The sequence below is a fragment of the Capricornis sumatraensis genome, chromosome 22, assembly GCF_032405125.1.
Source record: "Capricornis sumatraensis isolate serow.1 chromosome 22, serow.2, whole genome shotgun sequence".
Lineage (NCBI taxonomy): Eukaryota > Metazoa > Chordata > Mammalia > Artiodactyla > Bovidae > Capricornis > Capricornis sumatraensis.
Window position 1 is genome coordinate 39,880,697 of NC_091090.1, and position 22,968 is coordinate 39,903,664.

The 22,968-nt window shown below is 44.4% G+C and overlaps 1 protein-coding gene across 1 annotated transcript; it reads right to left on the reverse strand.

Moving 5' to 3' along the window:
- Positions 1-18,802: 18,802 nt before the first annotated feature.
- SOX4 (SRY-box transcription factor 4) lies at positions 18,803-20,254 on the reverse strand. Its single transcript, XM_068961133.1, has one exon. It carries the CDS (start codon positions 20,252-20,254, stop codon positions 18,803-18,805), a length of 1,452 nt encoding a protein of 483 aa, XP_068817234.1.
- Between the last annotated feature and the right edge of the window lie 2,714 nt (positions 20,255-22,968).

Sequence of the window (22,968 nt, forward strand, 5' to 3'; positions counted from 1 at the left end):
ATGATTATCCCACAGAGAAAGGAAAAGCTAAGGGGTGTCCAACATATTCTTTAAGAGATAAGGAAAGATTTCAAACATTCAAAGATGGGTGAAACTGAAAATGAGAAAACGTGTAAGAGAACAGAGGACTCTCAAAGTCCAGATCCTTTGTGACTGTATTGTTAGAACTTGCACGAGGAAGAAAAGGTGAAGACAGCTGCAAGTCAGCTGCATGGGAAGCTTTCTGGTGTGCTCAGATTTTCAAAGGGTGCGAGCTAAAGATCAAAGCTGGGACAAGACCAAGGATGATGAGAGAAGGGCACCAACCTGAAACAGACTCAGAAAGTTTGATGCCCAGAGGCCTCTGAAGCACATCCCTGAAAGCAAAAAGGTCTGGGACTCAGAAAGGAAGCACGAAAAGAGGCCCTTTGCTTGGTCCAGAAAAAACTCAGAACAATTTCCCTTCTGTTCTGTTTCCATCTTCACCAACTTCAGGCTTGATGCTGGAAAATGAAGAGCATGTGGGCTAAGAGCAACCAAGGCCCCAAACAGACATCTGCCTTCCTGCCTCCTCAAGGTGGAGTCTCTGAGGCCAAAGGTCCAAAAGGCTGACAGATGATACAAGGACCACTTTCAGGCATCTTATGTAATCATGGAGACAGTCAGAGAAGGGCAAACAGTCCTCTTTCAAGAGGGAAGGTAAGAGGTAAGATTGACCACAGGCCAAAGTGCTTTACATTAAGTTCCAGAAAAACTCAGGATTTCCATTCTATTTAACTGATTGTGATCATGGAGAAAATAATTCAGCAATTTCATGGAGCCAAACCGAGTTTAATTAAGTGACTACATGCTGGTTTCTTTTATTTTTTCTTTTAATAGGGGCTACTAATCTGGCAGATATGAATATTCCATTTAAGGTAAATTTTGATTTCAGGGAAACATTTCATAAAGTTGCATGATATTTGTGTGATATTCCAAGTCACTTTGAAACCTGACGTGATGATTCTTCAAAATGCCTTTTGATTTTTTTGAGTATGACTTTATTCTTGGCAAACTTATTACTTCAGATATTGGAAAAATCTTGCAACAGAATTCTAAGCTACTATGCAAAAATAATTGTTAAAATGGACATGTTGATAAAAGTAAATGTGATGGTTAAGTGAATGATATTATGTATGGATAACACATATGACTACCCACTTTTCTAAGAATTACCTTAAAGCATACGTCATACTTTAAATTTTTGTCCTATGCCTAGTGGAAGAGAGGGTCAGTTGTGGAATTACACTGCCTAGATTGAGTTCTACTTCTTATTAGACTTGGGGCAAATTAATTAACCTCTCTGGACTTAATTTTCTTATCTATAAAATGGGGATAATAATAATCTAAAGCGGCCACTATTAAATGAAACAATATACATAAAGCGCAATTATATAAAGTGCTCCATAAGTGCTGACGCCTTGAGTGGTAGTTAATTGTTCAGTAGTCATTCTGTTTGCCTCTGAGCAAGCCAATCAATATTTTCTGCAGGAAAATGGTCTTCTTTATCTGTACCAGGTAAGATTCTGTTTGCAAGCCACAGACCACCTGTGCCTCTGTCCACGTGAATTTGTTTTTTCCGTGTTAACAAGACCTTCAGCAGTTCTGTTCTTGAACTGGTTCCATAGTTCACCGTGTCATGGCTCGAGGGTAGCACTTCCATGGTTCTTTTGGGTTTTCCCTCATGGCCACAGGATAAGCCATGCAGCTGCTCCCAACAGGAAGGAAACAGGAACCTCTCACCCATCACCCGGCAAGAAGGGCCTTCTCAGACATCCTCCCCTCCCCTCCAGGCTTCCCTTCAGTGCATCTTGTGGGACACACAGCCGGTCCTGCCACGAGGAGGCTGGGAACTGAGCATCTGCCCTTTGTACCCACAACAGTGGGAAAAGGAATTTCCAACTTTCCCAGCCGAGAAAAAAAGGTGAACCAGGCTTTGCCATCTTATTCAACTCTTGTTTCTCCTTTTCCTTATCGATCAGATATATATATTTTTTCCCAAAGGCTTATTTCAGATGGCTAAGCCAAAATTGAAGCCTTCCCTACTTCAATCTCTACACAGACGTTCATTGTCAGAAGTAAATAAATAAGTAAATACAACCCCCCACTCCCACCTCCCGCCTCCCTAATGCAACAAAACAGGTAATTATTAACTGATGTAGAAACTTACAAATATCTGTTAAAAAAAAAAAAAAAATTGGGAAGCCCTGAGCCAGATGGTCTCTCATGATTGCTTCTGGCCCGATGACTCACTCTTTTGTCCCAGTGTTTCACGCCTTCTTTCCCAGAAATCCCCCTGATCTCATCGCTCTGTTTGCTTCCTCTTGCATTAGGTGGATCAAATGTCTTTCAAAAAATCACCTTCCTCTTCTAAGCAAGGCAACAGGAGAAGGACAGAATGCAATGCAGCAGTAGAAAGAGCAGGACATAAGGGACTATGTGTGTGTGTAGAGAATTGTGGACAGAGAGAAACTAGATTTCCCTTTTGACTTCACCGTGTTAACTCCCAAACAAAAAATGAAAAAATCCACCGATATCTTTCTGATAATTCCCAGCCTTGGCTCCCTCTCTACCCTCCCCTGACCTCATTCTTCTCATCTCAACCCAGGTACTCTCCCTGCTCCCCACCCTTCCAAAGGGAGAAAGTCAGGAGGATAAAAAGCTCCCCATCTGCTGACACAGTAAAGCAGAAATCCTGAGAACTAGAAGACCCTTTTCCACAGCAGACCATGCAGAAACCTAGCGCAGAAAGCTCTCCTGCTCCGGCCTTTCAAAGGAGGCGGTATGCTCTTTCCCTTCATTGTGGGGACTCGTCTAACCAGATGCCCGGGGCCAATCTTGTTCCAGAAAGATAACAGAGAATCCCAAACACAGAGCATGCCTGACCACAGCCAGCGAGGGCCAGGAAAAATCCAGTTGAGTTGGAGAGGTCAATGCTCGTGTGTTATGGAAGAAACTGGATCAAAAGCATTCTGCACCAGCCCAAACTTCTCTACAGTACTAGCAGAATACACAGTGGGTCCCACAGGCATCAGCTAGGGCTGCTGAGGCTAGCGCCCACGTAAGAGAAAGTCCACGTTGCGAAGGACAAGGCAGCTCAGAGACACTGGCAGGGTGACCAAGCTCCAAGGAGACAGGGCGACTTTAGGAAGGTTTGGGGCTGGCCTGACGTACGACATAGGATTTATGCTGAGGGATGAGGTCCTCAGACTTCCAAGGCCCTTCACAAACATGAAATTCCAACAGAGACCTGAGATGGGGGATCACCTGAAAAACCATCCAGGTAAGAAGTGTTGATAAACCGGTTAGGAATGGTAGTTACTCTGGAGAGAGACTCCCAGCTCTGCCAGTGGGAGCGCCCTGGGAAAGTGCTCTGTTCAAGTGCTGCCTCTGTTCACCACGGCTAAGTCCCTGCCACGATTAAGTGGGCAAGGCAATCCATGTAAACGCATAGGACCTGCCCACAGTGAAGCTAAGTGTCCGCTTCTCTAGTTACCAGGTTCTTCTCATCTTGATTGAGATAACGCTGCAGCTTCCCACAGGTGCCTGGGGCTGCAGATAACACTTTCAGGGAAAGTTTTATTACACAATAAAGAGGTGGTACTCAGACCTCGATTTGAGAAATACTGGGAAAGCATTCCATGAGGGGATAATCCTATTAAAATGTAGAGATTTGGGGAGGATGGGATTTGTTAAGGAATGTAATGTTCTGCTGAAAACCTTAAGTGTCTCTAAAAACACGGAATAAGTGTAATAACTTTCTTGTGTTTGTGAGCTGCTTTTTTAGATATCAAGGGCTTACATATGTCATTCAATGTCTGCCGAATGATCAGAAAATCCTACTGTGACAGAAGTTTCTGGCTCTGGGTCTCCAGTCTTTACAGGGCTGGTTTGGAGAATAACTTTGTTAGGTGTTTGGTGACTCTTCCCCTAGGCAGCTGTCAACCCCCAGTAATCCTCTTTGTTCCTGATGCGATATATAACCCACAAAATAGTACTATCCCCTGAAAAAAGAGACTTTTACACAAATGTGATTTTTAATTTTTTTCTTTTAATTTTGACATGGATCGTTTTCAAAGTCTTTGTTGAATTTGTTCAATACTGTCTGTTTAATGTTTTGGCTTTTTGGCTGCAAGGCATGTGGGATCTTGAATCCCCAACCAAGGATTGAACCTGTACCCTCGGCGCTGGAAGGTGAAGCCTTAACCACTAGACTGCCAGGGAAGTCCCACAAGTGTGATTTGTAAACTACCCGGATCAGAAACATTATTTAAAAATGCAGATGGGTAGAGATCTGAACTCCACCTCAGATATCCAAATTTCTGGGCATAAGGTCTGGAAATCTGTGTTCTTAACAAGCATGCCAGACAATCCTTACCAATACCAACAATTAAGGGCAGTTGTTTTAATGTCTCAAAGACTTAACTAAAAATAGTTAACTTCTGCCTAGCTACTTGCCGGGCAAATGGCAAATATATACACATTGCATTTACAGGCATATAAAAAGGACTCAGGTGTAAGGACCAGTCACCAAACCAGCAAACCACACACCAAACCTGCATCAGGAAACCCAGGGCAGGGACTAGGGGGAGGCCAGCAAGGCACTCATCCCAGGCACAAAATTTAAGGAGAACCCAGCTTCCCTGGTGGCTTAGATGCTAAAGAATCCTCCTGCAATGCAGGAGACCTGGGTTTGTTCCCTGGGTTGGGAAGATCCCTTGGAGGAAGGCTTTGGCAATCCACTCCAGCATTCTTGCCTAGAGAATTCCATGGACAGAGGAGCCTGGCAAGCTACAGTCCATGGTGTCGAGAAGAATCAGACACAACTGAGAGACTCACAAAACTCAATAATCAAATAATACCTAAAAGTGAAAATTAATGCATGAAAAATCCATGAGGAGGCAAGTATCAAAATTTTAAATACAGGATCAGCGTTAACCTATTTTCCCTTTGCCCAAGGTTGCAATATGCTTCTATGGGCACTGCCAGTAAGGCTGTCTGCCTTCCAGCCAAGCATGCTGACTGGACAGTCCTCATCCAGTCTTTTATTGTATCTGAAGGTGGAGCCTGGAATAGAGGAATGCCAACCATCTCATTCTTGTGTTGCAGTTCAGAGGGTCTCGAGTCAAAATTTCTGATTTCATTGCCTTGGATACAGTGTTCTTGCTTTGAAAATAAAAGTTAGATTGTTGTTCCGCGGTCCTTAACCAGAATTTTATTCCAGTGACAGGATTAACTTGCCTCAGACATATAGGCTCGAAAGAAGCCTCACTTACTCTGGTGCTCAATTTAAGGAACGCACAGCAACAATCTAAACGGTCAAATGGGCCCCTCTGTGGGGTGTCCCTCTGCCTCAGATGGTGCTTTCTGATAGACTCTTCAGAGTGTGTAAAGTTTTAAATCCTTTATAAACATCAATGATTGGCATAATTGGTGTAATTATAGGTATCTAAAAAGCAGAAAAGGCCTATGTAACAGCTGCCAATAGTTGGTTGCAGGAAAATGCAGTCACTTGTGGAGAGCCAGGCTCCGGGTATAAACGCTTGGGTAATATTACTTCCAGATGGACCAACTTGAATCAAAGATGGTGCAGAGATAGAGAGAAAAAAGAGCTTCCTCCCAAGGGACTGAGCCCTGCGGGGAATCAAGGGGCGGGAAATGCAGGAGGGCCTCCTCTGGCGTTATAATGAGTGCGGACATGTTAGAGAATCCCTGTGGTCTCCAGACTCTGGTGTTAGGTAGACATGAATATGTTTCGATTATCTTTTGTCACGTCTAGTTTTTTAGCGCGCCACAGTTGTTAAGATCTCTTGTTAATAGTTCATCATAGCAAAGAGGGGAAAGCAGTTGGCAGTCCTAATTTGCGAACGGGCATGAAAGAACAGAAAATATCTTGTGGGTTTTTTTACTCCCTATATATTTGAGGCTAAGGTTGCATTCGTAAAATGCTTGTGGTATTGAGAAATTCTTTAAGCCAGTTTTATTAGTAATATGTATTTGAATCTACAACGTTCGAACACTGTCCTTAATATCTTCCCACTTTTTTAAAGGATTTTTTTGATGTGGACCATTTTTTTGATGTGGACCATTTTTAAGTTTTTATTGAATATGTTACAATATTGCTTCTGTTTTATGTTCTGGCCAGGAGGCATGTGAGAATCTTAGCTCCCTGACCAGGAATCGAACTCTCACCCCCTGCACTGGAAGTTCAGTTCAGTTCAGTTCAGTTTAGTCGCTCAGTCGTGGCCGACTCTTTGCAACCCCATGAATCACAGCATGCCAGGCCTCCCTGTCCATCACCATCTCCCAGAGTTCACTCAGACTCACGTCCATCGAGTCCATGATGCCATCCAGCCATCTCATCCTCCGTCGTCCCCTTCTCCTCCTGCCTCCAATCCCTCCCAGCATCAGAGTCTTTTCCAATGAGCCAACTCTTCGCATGAGGTGGCCAAAGTACTGGAGCTTCAGCTTTAGCATCATTCCTTCCAAAGAAATCCCAGGGTTGATCTCCTTCAGAATGGACTGGTTGGATCTCCTTGCAGTCCAAGGGACTCTCAGGAGTCTTCTGCAACACCACAGTTCAAAAGTATCAATTCTTTGGTGCTCAGCCTTCTTCACAGTCCAACTCTCACATCCATACATGACCACAGGAAAAACCATAGCCTTGACTAGACGGACCTTAGTCAGCAAAGTAATGTCTCTGCTTTTGAATATACTGGAAGGTGAAGTCTTAATCCTGGTCTGCCAGGGAAGTCCCCCTTCCACTCTTTTAGAGAACATGTGAGTTTGGAGGGGAAGGGGAATTAACTGGGAGAAGCTGAAACAATTTGGAGGAATCAACACTGCAACAGATTTCCAAGGCTGCTACCAGTGAATCTGCCAAAATAGAGGCCAATTACTAACCTACAGCTAAAGAAATCTCCCCATTTCCTGAATGTTCTTACTTCATCTTGTCAAATAACTCACCCTTCTACAAATGAACAGCTTTATTAAACCTAACATCATCTTTTTAAAATGTAAATATGTTTAGCAGTTAAGAAGCTGAGGATCATTTAAAAGTTTCAATTACATTGATGTTCTTCCAACACCTACCTAACAGTAGTCCTCAAAGAAAGATACTGAGCTTTATTTTGAGGGGACAGGGATTCTAATCACACTGTTGACAATAATAATTTGGGAGCATGGACTGCTTTCCAGGGTTATTTGGGAGGCGGGGGGTTGGTAGGATCAATGTAGGTCAATGGGTCAGTTGGCCCCTAATTTTTTGGTCATCTAAAAAGTTCAAAATTCTATGATCTTATCTTAAAGCAGTGAATTTTTTTTTAGGCAAAATTTTTTATGTAAAATAGCTGAAAGAGGAACTGTTCTGGTTGTGTGTTTACATGTGGATTTCTTTGAGCACCTCTGTCTAAAGGGGAAAGAAAGTGGGTCGTGAATCATGGGCTTTGTGATGACTAGAGAGGAGAGATATCCTTTTTATTTATAAAATGGCCTCACACCCATTCCGAAATATCTTTTGCCAATTTGCCACATAGATGTTCCACCTGTAGAACATAGTGTGATGAGGGGAAAAAAAGCATCTAATGGTGGTATGGTTCATATCTTTCTATTCATTTCTGATTTTTTAAGAAGTGAATACAATTTTTACATTTACTCTCAAACTGGATTCAAATCTCCTCTCCTTTCCAGAGTCAACTTCAGCAGCATGGAGTGTAAGAATCGTTCCTCCTCGTGTTATTCCAAAGCCCAGCTCCTCCACTGTGTTGGGGAAGGGAGCAAGGACAAAAACCATGAATATCCCTTTAACTGAATTGGCGGAGACTCAAATCCTGACTTTGTGCTGATTCTCTAGCGAAGACCTTTGGTCACTGATGGCCTACTGTGGGGTGGGCACCCAAATACTTTTTCCCAAAGGCATATATGTGGATTCTTCTGCACAACAGCCCTATTTTTCCCTGTACTGGAGGATGCCAGCTTGGATTCTCCCTTCTCTATTCCTGCTGCACAAAGTACCCCCTGTAGTCTTCTCAGACTCCCTACTTCAGTGTACTTCATCTGTGCAAACTCACACCCTTTCTGAGTCAAACGGTAGAAGGCTCCCCCCTCCACCCGCCCGCGACCGCCCCCATCCCCACCACTCCAGGCTGCCTCCCCTTCTTCCTCTGACAGAAGAGCTAAGCCGACAGCCAAATACAATGGTGTGAGAACCCACTGTGCTTCCCTCAAAGATGTTTCAGGTCTCTGACCCTCTTCCTTCCCTTTCTCTTCTGCTTACTTGGACTTGGGGGGTGGGAAGGTGAAAAGAATATTGATCACATTACAATCAATTCTGCTCTGGATAATTGGGGAAGGGGCTTTCTCTGGCCCCTAATGTCAAACACTCTCTTTAGAATACAGTGTTTAATCTCACTTAGTATAAACACTTAGTCTTGGTGTTTATATCTCTAAGTCCTAGTGACAAAATTAAAGCTACAGGGGAAAAAAAAAATCAATGAAGTAGATAAAAACCAAACTCTTCCAAGCGAGGCTACTATGGATGGTGGGGGAGGAGGGGTACATGCTCTGTGGATCTCGGGCTTGCCATCCTGGAGTATACAGTTAACAGTTTTGATCAAATTACAACTGTTCGCAAATTCCCCAATGTCCTCAGCACCACCTCCTTCTGCCAGAGGAGGAACAAAGTACAAAGAAGGAATGTAAGAGGAAGTACGAAGACTTTCACAGCCTAGGAGCAAAGATAAAACAGGGGGGATGGGAGAGTGAAGACTATACCAACTAATCAGTGGGTTAAAAGACACTTGCTCCTTGGAAGGAAAACTATGACAAACCTAGACAGTGTACTAAAAAGCAGACATCACTTGGCTGACAAAGGTCAATGCAGTCAAAACTACGGTTTTTCCAGTAGATATGTACAGATGTGAGAGCTGGACTATACAGAAGGCTGAGCACCAAAGAATTGATGCTTTTGAATTGTGGTGCTAGGGAAGACTCTTGAGAGTCCCTTGGACTGCAAGGAGATCCAACCTGTCCATCCTAAAGGAAATCAAGCCTGAATTCATTGGAAGGACTGATGCTGAAGCTCCAATAATCTGGCCACCTGATACAAAGAGCCGACTCACTGGAAAAGACTTTGATGCTGGGAAATATTGAAGGGAAAAAGAGGAGTCAGCAGAGGAAAAGATGGCTAGATAGCATCATTGACTCAGTGGACATGAATCTGAGCAAATTCTGGGAGCTGGAGGAGGGCAGAAGAGCCTGCTGTGCTAAGTTCACGGGGTCACAGAGAGTTGGACATGACTTAGGGACTGACCAACAACAACAATCAGTGAGTAGATACTCAATGATTGGTCCATATAACTCCCAAGCAGCCAATTTACTGCCTGGCAAGTGGAGGAGAAAGTAACTGATCACATGAAGTTCTGACTTAAAAGGGAATTTGAAGAATCAAATATGGAGAATCAAGAATTTGGTGTTGGGAGAGAGTCAAGACATACAGGAAATCCAAGAGACTATCTGGTCAGTATTAATATTTTTGCAGTTTTGATGTTGAATTAGGCAGGTGATTAACCTGCTCCCTTGAGCCATGTATTCTGAATATTTCTCTCAGAAGTCTCATGAAATTTCTAATTCTCTGACAGTCATGCTTTTTTTTGTAGTAAAGCCCCATGAGGTCAAGTTACTTGAGCGAATCTGTTTCTTGAAATCACAGAGCCTAAAAAAATTCGAGCCAATAACACAGAAATGAGAATGAGCCTGGTGAATTCTAATAGCAGGAGAAAAAGACCAGAGGGAGTTGATCCCTGTCCTTATGTTTCATTTAAAATCTCTATACTTGGTCACCATGCAGGGGTCACGGGTATTTCTGTAATTGTTTTTTGAATCGTGTACTGTTATCAGACACTAGGGTTAGAAAAATCACCTCAAAACGATTTGCAGATGTCCTTTTTTACACGTGAAAACAATCTATTCACCCTCTGGGTGGGAGGAGGGGACTGTAAAGTGATTGTTTCAAAGTCTAACTTAATTTTTAATCTTAGTTCACTAGACCTATCACTGAGTTTTCTCAACACCCACCCCACTTTACACCTAACCAACTCCAGGGTGGAAAAACTGTCACAAGCCAATGTCTGTAACACTAAGATTTAGCAATTCTATTTCTAGGAGCTACTCAAGAAAAGTTCTAATATGTTTGCATAGATATGAATAAACATACATTGATAGAACAATTTTAAAAAATGGGAATCTTCTTAACCAGCATTTCTTTAATTTACTTGACTACAGAACACCTATTAAAATCTTGAGACACTATTTTTAAATAGTCTGGGAAAAAGTAAAGTAATTTTTGCCCTTGGCAACACCTCCCTGCCCCCCACCCCAGTATCCCCTCCTCTCCAGCTTTTGGATTCACTGGGTGCACACTCCAAAATCAAATTACTCAGCCGTTAAAAAGAATACATTTGAATCAGTTCTGATGAGATGGATGAAACTGGAGCCGATTATACAGAGTGAAGTAAGCCAGAAAGAAAAACACCAATACAGTATACTAACACATATATATGGAATTTAGAAAGATGGCAATGACGACCCTGTATGCAAGACAGGAAAAAAGACACAGATGTGTATAACGGACTTTTGGACTCAGAGGGAGAGGGAGAGGATGGGATGATTTGGGAGAATGGCATTCTATCATGTATACTATCATGTAAGAATTGAATCGCCAGTCTATGTCTGATGCAGGATACAGCATGCTTGGGGCTGGTGCATGGGGATGACCCACAGAGATGTTATGGGGAGGGAGGTGGGAGGGGGGTTCATGTTTGGGAATACATGTAAGAATTAAAATTTTAAAATTTAAAAAAAAAAAATAAAAGAAAAGGAAAAAAAAAGAAGCCAATAAGCAAAAAAAAAAAAGATATGCAAATTTAAAAATAAATAAATAAATAAATAAATTAAAAAAAAATAAACTTAGCATGCTACAAAATCAAATTAAAACTGTTAGCAAATTCCCAAACATCCTTAGCACCACCTCTTTCAAACAAAGGCTTCAGGACCTACTTCTGCCGGAGGAGGAACAAAGTGCAATGTGTTTTGAGACTGCAGCCCCCACAACTTCCCAGGAACTTCAAATAAATTATTCAGAGTCTCAGGGGATTGGCAAACAAGAGAGATAAAAGGCCAGCACGGGGAGTGTGGGAAAGGGGAGGGAGAAAGCAGAGGCCAAGACTGAAGGTCAGGAGTTCCAGAAGAGACTATTTTCACAGGTTTTAGGTGCTGGAGCCAGGGAAGTTAGGACAAGCCCTGGTAAGAAAGTGGCAATTAACCATACATACAACGGGAGCTAATTGATCGTTAAACAGGGCCTGGCTGCTCAGCTTTTATAAAAGCAGTTACGTGCACCATACACTCGAGCCAATCATCTTGCCGCGCTGCTGGGCATTCACTTATGCTGAGAGCCTACTAAAGATAATGTTCAGTGTTTTCATTTGCCTCCTGTCTTTCAGCTGTATGTTGTGAAAGGAAATAGCACATTCATGAGTTGTCTTATAACTCGCCCAAACAGTCAGATATTGGGGAAAATATCTAAAGTACCAAGCAGGCTAAATGATGATAAATATGGTATTTGTTTGTTCTCGTTTGTCCTACACTTAAAACAGTTTCAAATGGAATATCATTTGAATGCAGTATGTGTTCTCCAAGGATGCAAAGCAATTTTGTGTACCAGTGGCACAAATGAGTTACAACTTGGACCTTAAAAGAACAAATCTGCAGGGTAAGGGAAGGCTTTCACTTGAAGCTTCCTGCCCTGACTTGACTTGGGCCTGGACTGTTTGGCAGTACTCCATAAACCAACTGCCCTGAATTGAACCTGTCAGAAGAAAATAAAATGGGCTAAATTTATTATCACCTGGATCCACAGACACACACACACATGAAGGTGCATTGTTAACTAAGAGACCCAAATGCAGCAGCCTGGTCCAAGAGCCCTCTGGGAAATACTGTTTGGTGATGGGAGGTGTGTTTCTTTTTTAATCTTCTTCTTCTTTTTAACATCGAGAAGGAAAACAACACATGCAGGAAACCATAAAACCCTTCAAGTTAACTGTAGTCAACGGTCAATCTCATTAGGGTATAATGGGTAGGCTGCGGCCCTCTCTATAATAAAGTGTGAGTACACTCCCCTGAATAATTTCCAGTGATCTCCCTTTTTGATAACAAAGCAGAAGTTAATATACGGTTGATTCTATTCTGCCTCAGGTACTTCTTCCAAAACTCAGTCCGAGTTGACCTTTGACCTTAGTTAACATTCACTGAAATGGAATATATTAAATAGATACATATGCACAGCTAATCACTTACACTTACCCTCTCAATTAGGGAGGTTGGAGAGCATCCTTGGGACATGCACCGGAAATCAGAAGGCTCCCAGTCCTCCTCTATGGCCCAGGCCTCGTTAAGTCTCTGGCTGAAGTAGAGAAGACACCTATTTCTGGAAATCCGAAGCAGGGCTAAAGAAAAGAGGTTCCAGGGCTGGTTTCTCTCACTTCTCACCTTGTGACCCCATTGAGTCACTCTCAATTCCCTTTCTCCACTGAGCAAAAGGCGCGAGTAAGTCCTCGTTGCATATTTATTAGGAAAATATGCTGAACGACCACGGAGGCAGAGATCCTTCAGCTTCATGTGAAAGCCATCCTTTACCCTGCAGATTTGTTCATTTAAGGTCCAAGTTGTAACTCATTTGTGCACTGGTACACAAAATTGCTTTGCATCCTTGGAGAACACATACCGCACTCCAGATGGTAAGCCTGCTATCTGGGGGCTTATTAGGGTCCCACCCCCAGAATCTGATAATCTTCATAATCTCTGCCCTTAGCTAGAATCCTGGGGTGATTCTATGATGTGAGGGCTCATGTACCAGATCGGAAGATACCGATTCCAGGGATTTTATTTTAAGAACTTGGTACCTTCTGTATTTGCTTGCACTGTGCTAGCCTTAGACACACATTATCTTTTTAGAACAACCCATGAGGTAAGGAGCTAGCACTTAACGTGCCCATCCAAGAGGCTAGGCCTGATGCCAGGTATGTTCCATGTGTCACTCCACTAGATTCTCACAACGGCTTTTTATGTCCACATAGTATTCTCTTTAGCAGTTTAGAGCACTGAGGCTTAAGAAGGCTGAGAGATATGACCAATGGCCTTCATAGCTGGATGGTCTAAGAGACAGCATTGTTACCCAGGCTTTCAGTAAACCCAAGACTCCTCCTTACCACAGCTGCTATAATACAGCCTGACATGCAAAGACATTTTGGAAGCTCTTAAAGCCCCACTGAAACAAAGCTTATGTGAAATTAACAATCAAATATGTATTATATGCAGTGAAACAGAGACAGCAAACTTGGGGAAACTAAGTGTTTAAGGCATGCTTCCTGTCCTCCAACAATTTAAGGGAGAGATGACTGCCTGGGAATTCTTTTGAACTGGAAAGGTGGGCTAAAATCATTCTATGCAGGGCTTTGGATGGAGCCTGTGAATTCTATGCTTTATCTCTAGCAGTTTTTTTTTCAGCAGAGTCTGACCACCACCCTGATGCCTAGAATGGCTTCTCCCCACCTCCTTTGGTTTTCAAATGATACCCAGTGAAGATCTGAAAATGGATAGGGAGATAATTTTCCAGAATTGGACCCTTTGCGACCCCATGGACTATACAGTCCATGCAATTTTCCAGGCGAAAAAACTGGATTGGGTAGCTATTCTTCTCCAGGGGATCTTCCCAACCCAGGAATCAAACCCAGGTCTCCTGCATTGCTGGTGGATTCTTTACCAGCTGAGCAACCAGGGAAGCCCGGAGGGGTAGGGTAAACAGTAGTAAATATGGGTTAGAGAGATACTGTAGTACAGGACTCAAAGGAGGGGGGAAAAAAAAAAGCATAAAAAAAAATAACCACAAAGAAAAATAAAGTGTACCAACCTTCCACCTTGAGAAATCCAAACGGGTAAGATGGATTTGTATTTCTATCAAAATTCTTAAGTGTTTTCTTGACATTGGATCTATCCCAATGCTCCTTTAGAATCAATTATTTTGAATTATGATTAAATATTCTGGAACCCTAGCATTCACTATCCAAACGTGTTCTGACTCATGGACACCCCATAAACACAGGGAAGACTTGGTAAATGTATATGTCCACTTGCCAGCCCTTTGCTTTCCCATTTTCCTTGGAAATCCTTAATACCTCCAATATCCCTGCCCGCCCCCTCCCCCCTCCAAATATGAGCACAAAATTCAGGCACTCAGTCCACCCTACCAGCTTACTTTTTTTTCTTGGCACTTACAGGTCAATCAACTAGAACTGACAAAACCTACTATCAACTATTACTAATTCGTATTTCTAATCAAGCCCAGAGTCAGAACAGTATTTTTAAATAAACATGGCTTTTATTCTTAAAATCTGAAATTTATTCTCTTCTATTGATCTCAATTATCTGAAAATTAAAAGTCATCCTAAACTGGTTGGTTTCTCAGATTTATTATTCCTTTCTACCACCTAATACATAAGTGTTCCTTATGAATAAAGACTGATTCAGAGGAAAGGAAGTACAAAAATGTTTCCTACATTTACTCTATCACCTCCTAGGAAGATCACACGTTTTAAGCTTTTCTTTTTAAAGCAATGTTATCAAAATTCTTAAACAGCTAAAGTGTCTGCTGTCAAGGGGCAATAAATGCAGTTTCAGCAGGAGAACCCTAGGAAATAAATATACTTAAAAATTATATCATATAGTCATTTATGGCAAGGTTTTCATATTTTGGATCTGAAAAAATTAAACAGTTGTTATCACTACCATGAACAAAAAGCAATTAGAGTCTTTGAAGAGACAAGTGTATTTGAAGAGACTAACATAAGATACCAAGTTGGTTTTTTAATTTAAAAAAAAAACACATAATTACAGAACACAAGTGCAATTAAAACTAAATATATTAGTGAATACATGTAATAAAAATTTGGACTCTAGTAGCTAAAATGTTCTTTGAACGATGAAATTACACTGAAATGCAATAGTTACATTATTTTGGAGGGTAGAATTATTTTCACTGACCAGAAAACATTGTTTCTTTTGGTCTCCAAAATTCTCTTCATCCAACTGTACATTCTAGAATGGAGATTTCCTTATCTACAAGCAATCTTGATGATTAAAAGTTATTTCCACATAGGTCTTATTAACCCCTCCTCTCCAGTGCTGAAAAACCAGAAGACATATAAAGCAGACATTTTAAACAAACACTTGGAAGAGAAGATGGGCTTTGTTAGTTACTAGCAATTGTTAACCCTCAAAGTAAACAGGAAATAGTGCCTCTTAGCAAACTGCAGGGTCCAAACCAAATACTAACAGGCCTTAGGAAATTCAAGGTACTTTTTCTCCTTCACTGACAGGAATAACCACATTGGTCATGGCACACAAAGACTTTGGCACAACATGAAGCTTCTCGCTTTTGAGGAAAAAAAATGGATACAACTTTTTATCTCGTAACAGGTAATGCCTTTCACCACAATATATTGATAATTAAACAGCCTTTTTGTTCCTAATCTGTGAGAAACAATTCTAGCTGCTGCTGGATGGTAAATCTAGGCAAATAAAGGAGAAAGCAGTTTTAGGACCTGGTTTTATCTGTAAAGAATTCTGTCTACATTACCCCTCCCCTTCTTTTTAAAATTTCAAGACAAAGGGCATTGATTTAAATGGAGGTAAACTCAGAAAATTCCTAGAAAGTGTGTAGAGTTGACACTTGGTTTCAGGGTTAGTGCCTGCCCAATCAGAGTAAGAGGAATTTAGGAGGATTTATTCCTCAATTAGATGGCAAGTAACAGGCCTGAGAACTCACTTGTTTCAAAGCTAGGGCAGATGGTGTAGTTTCTACAAGCCATAGGGCCCTTCCAATCTTAGGCTTTGGGCATAATAATGACAAAAGTCAAGATTTAGGGTTCAGTTCCAGCTGATTTTATTTCCTTCTCAAAAAAAGTTATTTACAGAAGGTATATATCAACAATCTGACAGGCAGTGAACTTGACATGATTAGCTGGCATGATTTTTTTCTTTTTCTTTTTTCCCCCAAACATTGTTTTTTTGTGGCCTTGAATTTTCAGACAAATATTCTACACGGCATATTGCACAGGATGGATGGCAAAAAAAAGTTTAAAAACAAAAACCCTTAACGGAACTGCCTTAAAAGGCAGACGTCCTAGTGCCTGTCATGTTATATTAAACATACATACACACAATCTTTTTGCTTTATTATAATACAGACTTAAATGTACAAAGATGTTTTCCACTTTTTTCAATCTTTAAACACAACAGCTATAAACCTGAACACATATGCTATCATCATGCCATAAGACTAAAACAATTATATTTAGCGACAAGTAGAAAGGATTAAATAGTCAAATACAAGAATGAAAAACGCAGTACATAGTGTCGCGAACTCAAATCGGCATTTAGATAGATCCAGTGGTTTAAACGGCACGTTTTTGTTTATAAAAAAAGTGCAAAAAAGATGTGGTTTACAAGTTAAAGCTACAGGATCCCTTTTTGCTGTAAATGCACCAGTTTTAAAGCCTCTACATAAAACAGTATTTTGTTTAAAAAACTCGTTTTTCTTAAAAGCATACAGTGTTTGGCTAATTCTCCTCCCCTTTTTATAGGGCTGAGGTCGAACGATGGACACTGGTGGCAGGTTAAGGGATACTGTCACTTTAAGAAGCCTGCAGATTGAAGTGTAAACATGGAGAAATTAGGGGCTGATTTTCAAAAACTGTGTGAGATATTAACCAGCCGCCTTATTATAAAATCAGGAAATCCAAACAGCGATTTACACCGATTAACACCCCCTTTATATATTTTTTACAAAAATACACTGAGAAAATAATCAAACGTTTTCATCTCTCTTGTCTTTTTTTGTTTTTTAAAAGTGTCAAAAGTCTACATTTAAATATAAAAAATTAAAAGTTAAAACTCTAGCCCTTCAGTGAAGGAGACGTAAAATGGCGTGGGTAACAACAACTACCAAAAAAAAAGAAAAAAGAAACGAAAGAAAAAAGAAAGTCAGGAAGAAAGAAATAAGGAAGTAAATAGAAAGAAAGCAAAGCAAAAGAAAGCAAAAAAAAAAAAAAAAGGGACAAAATAAGAAAAAAAACGTTTGGCCAGTATAAATACGTCCACATATAAAATGGCATCTGATTACATTTACAAGGAAAAAAAAATACGAGGATGGAGCATCGGTGAGGGAAAAAAACACGTCTTCTCATTTACACCTATAAGGAATAAACACATACACACTGAGAAAAAATTTGGTCCTGAATTGGTTTTTTTTAAAGTCCAGCACAGATTTGAGTTGCGTTTGAATCCTTTAAAGAGTTAAGAATGAAAAAAAGCTGGTGATAATTTCTGTCGTAGGAATCAAACATAGCGCCATCTATCTGCTTTTTATATTATCCTACACTATTTTAAAAACTGCTCAACAGTCTTAATACAGAAATCTTTAAAAGATAGACAGGATAACATGCTATATTAACCCCACCAGTGAAATAATCCAACACCATCACGATTCCGATTAAGAGAAGCAAAAAACCTTTTTTTTCCCCCCCGACACCACTCGCCCTCCACTGCCCCGGGTACCACATCAAACAGTCTCCTCTCCTCCGCGCCTGCAGGGCCGTGAAGTCTCACCTCACTGGTTTCAGAGATGCAGGAGGCGGAGGCCCAGGAGACGCCGCCACCTTCTCTCGAACGTGCAAATCCATTTCAGTTTTATTACTCGCCCCCCTTCCAGTTCGTGGCCTTCTCCTCCCCGCCCCTCGTCCTGGCTGGTGTGGCTTTCCAACTAGGTTCTCGGGTCATTTCCGAGCGCCGGTCACTCAACGTCTCCTCCTCTGGCTTGCAGGGGCAGGGAAAAAAAAAAGAAAAGAAAAGAAAAAAAAAGAGAGGGGGGAAAAAAAAAAAGGCGGGGGAGGGGGAGGAAAATAAAAAGCCCTCCAGAAACAAAACGGGAATTCGCCAGCGTGGAGTCTCTCAGTCCCGGCGCTGAGGCCCTTGCGACTCCCCTCTCCCCGCAATACCTGCAGTCGGTCAAATTCGACGCCCCGGAGCCTTCGGTCTTCTTGCGGGGGTGGGGGGGAGATTAAGGACGGGGATGCTGAGAACAAAACCCCTCCCGGGGCATGCCGGAGTCCCCCTCCCCTCCGGATCGAAAAAACAAAAAACCAAGTAAAGTAGCCCCAAAACACCGAGGGAGCGATGAGAGAGAAATAGACGATTCCTTCAGTCGCTAGAAAACTACCAACTCGGCTTCTGGCCGGGGGTGCAGACAAGTCCGGAAGCTCGTTGGAAGGGCTGGTGGTGGTGGTGGTGGGGGGGGTCTCTTCCAGCAAAGGGGAGGAAACTCGAAGTCGCTTTTTTCGCCATCAACAACACCACCAAGAACAATAAAAGGTCGCCCCTGTCTACCTCCGCCTCCGCCGCGTCCCTCCGGCCGGCGAGATGGGGGTTGGGAGCGCGGGTCCCCAGACGCCGTGGCGTTGCTCTCCGACCACCCGGACGCGGCCGAGGCCGGCCCTGCTCACTTTTTTTTTCTCCTTTTCTTTTCTTTTTTTTAACCCCCTCTTGTTTTCCCTTTTCTCTTGCAACTCTTTACTCTGTTCGCTTTTTTTTTTTTTTTCCTTTTTCATTTTCCTCTCTGGTCCTCCCCCCACCCCACCCGCCCGGTCCCTCTCTCCCAGCCGCGCGCCCTTCAGTAGGTGAAGACCAGGTTGGAGATGCTGGACTCCAGCCAGTCTCCCGAGATCATCTCGCTCACCTCGGGCGTGCAGTAGTCCGGGAACTCGAAGTGCGAGCCGGAGCCGGGTTCGAAGTTAAAATCCAGATCCCGGTCCAGCGCCGACGACGAGCTGAAGCTGCCCAGGGACATGCTCTCAAAGTTTGAGCTGGGGTTCAGGTCGAGCAGGTCGTCTTCGAACTCGTCGTCGGAGGACGACGAGCCCGAGGACGAGGACGAGGAGGACGACGACGACGAGGAGGAGGATGAGGCCGACGAGGACGCGTGCGAGGGCGCGCTGGACGGGGCGGGCGAGGCGGCGCGCAGGCTGGCGTAGCTACGGTGGTCGGCGGGCGAGCGGCCGGCGGCCGGCGACGAGGCGGCGCTGCTGCGGCCGCTCAGGCTCGGCCCGTCGGGCGAGCAACCGGCGCCCCCTTCCTCGTACAGGCCCAGGGGGTCGCTGGGGTCGGCGCCCGCGCCCACGCCGCCGACGGGCGAGGACGACGCGCCCAGGCCGCCGAACAGGTAGACGCGCTTCACCTTCTTCTCCGCCAGGTGTTTGCCCGGGGCCGCCAGGCCGGCCGAGGCCGAGGCCGCCGCGGAGGCCGAGGCCGAGGCGCTGGGAGTCCGCGCCTTGTACAGCGAGTGGTGGTCGGCGGCCGCGGCGGCGGCGCCCAGGGGCAACAGGGCGGCGGCCCCCGCCTGCTCGGCGGCGAACGAGGACGACGACGAGGAGGAGGAGGAGGAGGAGGCGGCGGCCGCCGCCGCCTTCCCGCCGCCGCCCGCCAGGATGAGCTTGGCGTGGGGCTTGCCGACCCCGCCGCCCGCCACTTTGGAGCCGCAGCTCTTTTTCTGAGCGGGTTTGGAGTTGGCGCCGCCGCCGCTCGCGCCGCCGCCGCCTCCTCCCCCCGCGTGGCTGCCCCCGCCGCCGCCGCCCCCGTGGCCGCTGCCACCGACCTTGTCGCCCTTCTCCCCGGGCTTGGAGGCGGCGGCGGCCGCGGAGCCCGAGTTGGCGTTGCCGGACTTCACCTTCTTCCTGGGCCGGTATTTGTAGTCGGGGTAGTCAGCCATGTGCTTGAGGCGCAGCCGCTCCGCCTCCCGAATGAAAGGGATCTTGTCGCTGTCTTTGAGCAGCTTCCAGCGTTTGCCCAGCCGCTTGGAGATCTCGGCGTTGTGCATGTCGGGTGACTGCTCCATGATCTTGCGCCGCTCGATCTGCGACCACACCATAAAGGCGTTCATGGGCCGCTTGATGTGCCCACTCGGCGTCTTGCACCAGCTCGGGTCGTCGGCCTTGCCGCCCGTGGAGGCGGTGGAGCCGGGCGTGGGGGAGGAGGCGATGCCCAGCTCGAGGCCGGCGCCCGAGTCCGAGCTCTCGCCGGCGAGCAGCGCTTCCGTGTTCTCGGCGTTGTTGGTTTGCTGCACCATGGCCCCGGCTCGGCGGGCGCCCACGCGCGCTCACACCCTCGCGGCGGCCGCGGCGCGATCGCCGGGCCCTCCTGGCTCCCGGGACCAAGCGCACGCCGAGCGGGGGTACGTGCGCGGCGGTCGAGCGGGCGGCTCAACTCCTGGTCGGGGCGGAGGTGGGCGAAGAGAGAAAAGTCTCTAAAAAGATGCGGGGCGGGAGCACTCCGCCTCCTGCAGAGGAGTTATAGTTCCCAGGCTGGAGAATCTCCCTCTCTCTCGCTCTTCTCTCTCACCGCGCCGCAGTTTGCGCTGTCTCTCGGCTCTGCGTCCTGGAGACGGTGCTAAACTGGAGAGGAGTTTCTCGAATGCTGGTTGCTGAAGCTTCCAATGCAAGTTTCTCGCCGCCTCCCAGGCAAGTCTTTTTTTTTTTCCTTCCCCTGAAGCAGTTGATTCCAGTTCGCGAGCGCTCTCAGAAGCTCAGGAAAGCGACATAGTCTCTATCAGTTAGTCCCTCTCTTACAATGCAAAGCCGAAAAGGCTCTGGCTCCAGGACTCTCTGTGGGCGGAATCAGCACTAAGGAGTTTGTGCAATTATTTTGTTGCAAGGTAGGACGCCAGAAAGCCTTCATGCAACAGACTGGCATGAATAAATGTATGTTTCCCCCTCCCTCCTGCAAGAAGGGAGCTGGTAATGGCAGAGTTCCTCCAGTGCAGACTCTTAAAGAGCGTGCAAGAACTAGAGACCCGGAGCGAAACAGGCCTCTTCCTCTCACACACGGTTTCCCTTGCTGCAGCTTAGAGCGGACCCCAATTCCGCCTCGCGCCTCTTTATCCTTTCCCAGTCTTGGCAGCGGCCAATCAGCCGCTGTAACCAACGCTTCCTCGTGCCAAGCCCCTCCCCCGAGCTTCCCATTGGCTTGGAACCCGATGCAATAATAATCTCCGCGTGCAATGAGAAGCTCCAAATCTGACCTCATTCCAATTTACAGAGCAAACTTTTTAAAAGGGCTAGAAGTACAGCTGAGATTTCTGCTGCCTTTTTTCCTTTTGCTGTGCGTGCTTGCGTGTGTGTGTGTGTGTGTGTGGTGTGTGAAGAGGATGTTAATGCATGAAATTATTAAGGGGAGAGACGGAAATGTATTCTAACCATTATGTTAGATAACAAGGGGCTTAGAAGGGGGGGGAAGGGTGAAATACTGTAAATGGAAGCTTTCTGCTTAAAAGCCAAGTGATTATTTTTATTAGTTCTTTTCAGTATTGGAATAGAGAATCAGCCTTTATTGCAAAATCTGTTCCTCGGCTCCTTCATAAAGCCAAGGATGTAAAAGAGGGAGGGAAAGCTATGAAAATAAATCAATAGACATTGAAAACCATTAAGAAAGTGGTACCTAGACACCTGTCATCACTATTATTTTAACAATTCCAGGTACAGCACAGATGTTGATGTATTGTGCTAATCCCTTCAGAGCTATTTTGGTGCTGTTTGTGGAAGGCAGAAAAGAGGATTTTGGGGGGGCAATAGTTACTTGCGCTCTTAACCAAACAGGGGTTAACTATAGTTATTGAATGATTTAAACTCCCCTTTGAATCCTGGATGGGCTTCCCTAGTGGCGCAGTGTGGTAAAGAATTTGCCTGATAACGTAGGAGGCAAGGGAGACTGGGTTCCATCCCTGGGCCAGGAAGATCCCCTTGGAGGAGAAAATGGCAATCCACTCCAGTATTCTTGCCTGGAAAAATCCCATGGACAGAGGAGCCTCATGGGTTACAAAGCACAGGGTTGCAAAGAGCTGGACACGACTGAGCACACAGCACAGCACACAGAGTCATAAATCCTGGGTTGCCCAAACAGAGGAGCTTTCCACTGGAACACAATAGGCAGTGTTCCAGAGTTAAGAGGAGAATTTCCATAGTTTTGTGTAAGATGATAATGGTGAGTAAAGGATGGGAATCAGTTTTACTTTTTAAGTATTAGTTTTCCACATTTTCAAAATTAAAGATAGCTTCGCACTTCATCCTCTCTTCCTCAAACCTTCCTCCTCCTTTCCTTTTTATTTTCTCCTATATGTTTGTTACTTCAATCAAATGGAATTAAAAGGCCAAAGCAAAGAGACACTGTAGAAGGTAGTGATAACTAGTAGCAAAAAAGAATGGACCTTCTGAATTTATATTAGACCTGGCTGCTAGTCCTTCTTACTAGTCTTGTGACCCTGGGGATGTGACCAAGTCTCAGTTTTCCTCATCAGTGATATGGGAACACAAGGAACTGCTTTATGCAGTGTTTTGTGGGAGTTTAGTGAGCTTGATGTATAGTAAGCCCTCAGTGAATACTATATTATCCTTCATGATAATTCAGATTCCAGAGACATTCCCTCTAGTAAAAGCAGCATGTTGTTCAAGAGACTAAAATCGAGGGAGGTCACTGATGTGAAAAAATCATCACAGATCATGGATGTGAACCGTCCAAGGACCACACTGGCAACCCAGTCATCCTGATGATTTGAAAAGAAGCCTGATGAAGAGCATTGTGAAGAATGTGGCAAAAAAAAGTTCCCACGTAGTCAAAATGCACGTTAATTTGGCCACAGACATCTCTTGTTCTAAGGTATGAAAATTAAAATTATAATAAAGATTGGCCTTAAAACCATAAAACTGTTTTTCTATAAGCCAGTGATAAGTGGTTAGGTAGGGCTAACCTAACATAATTAAGCTTTCAGTTCTGATCAAACTAGTGCTG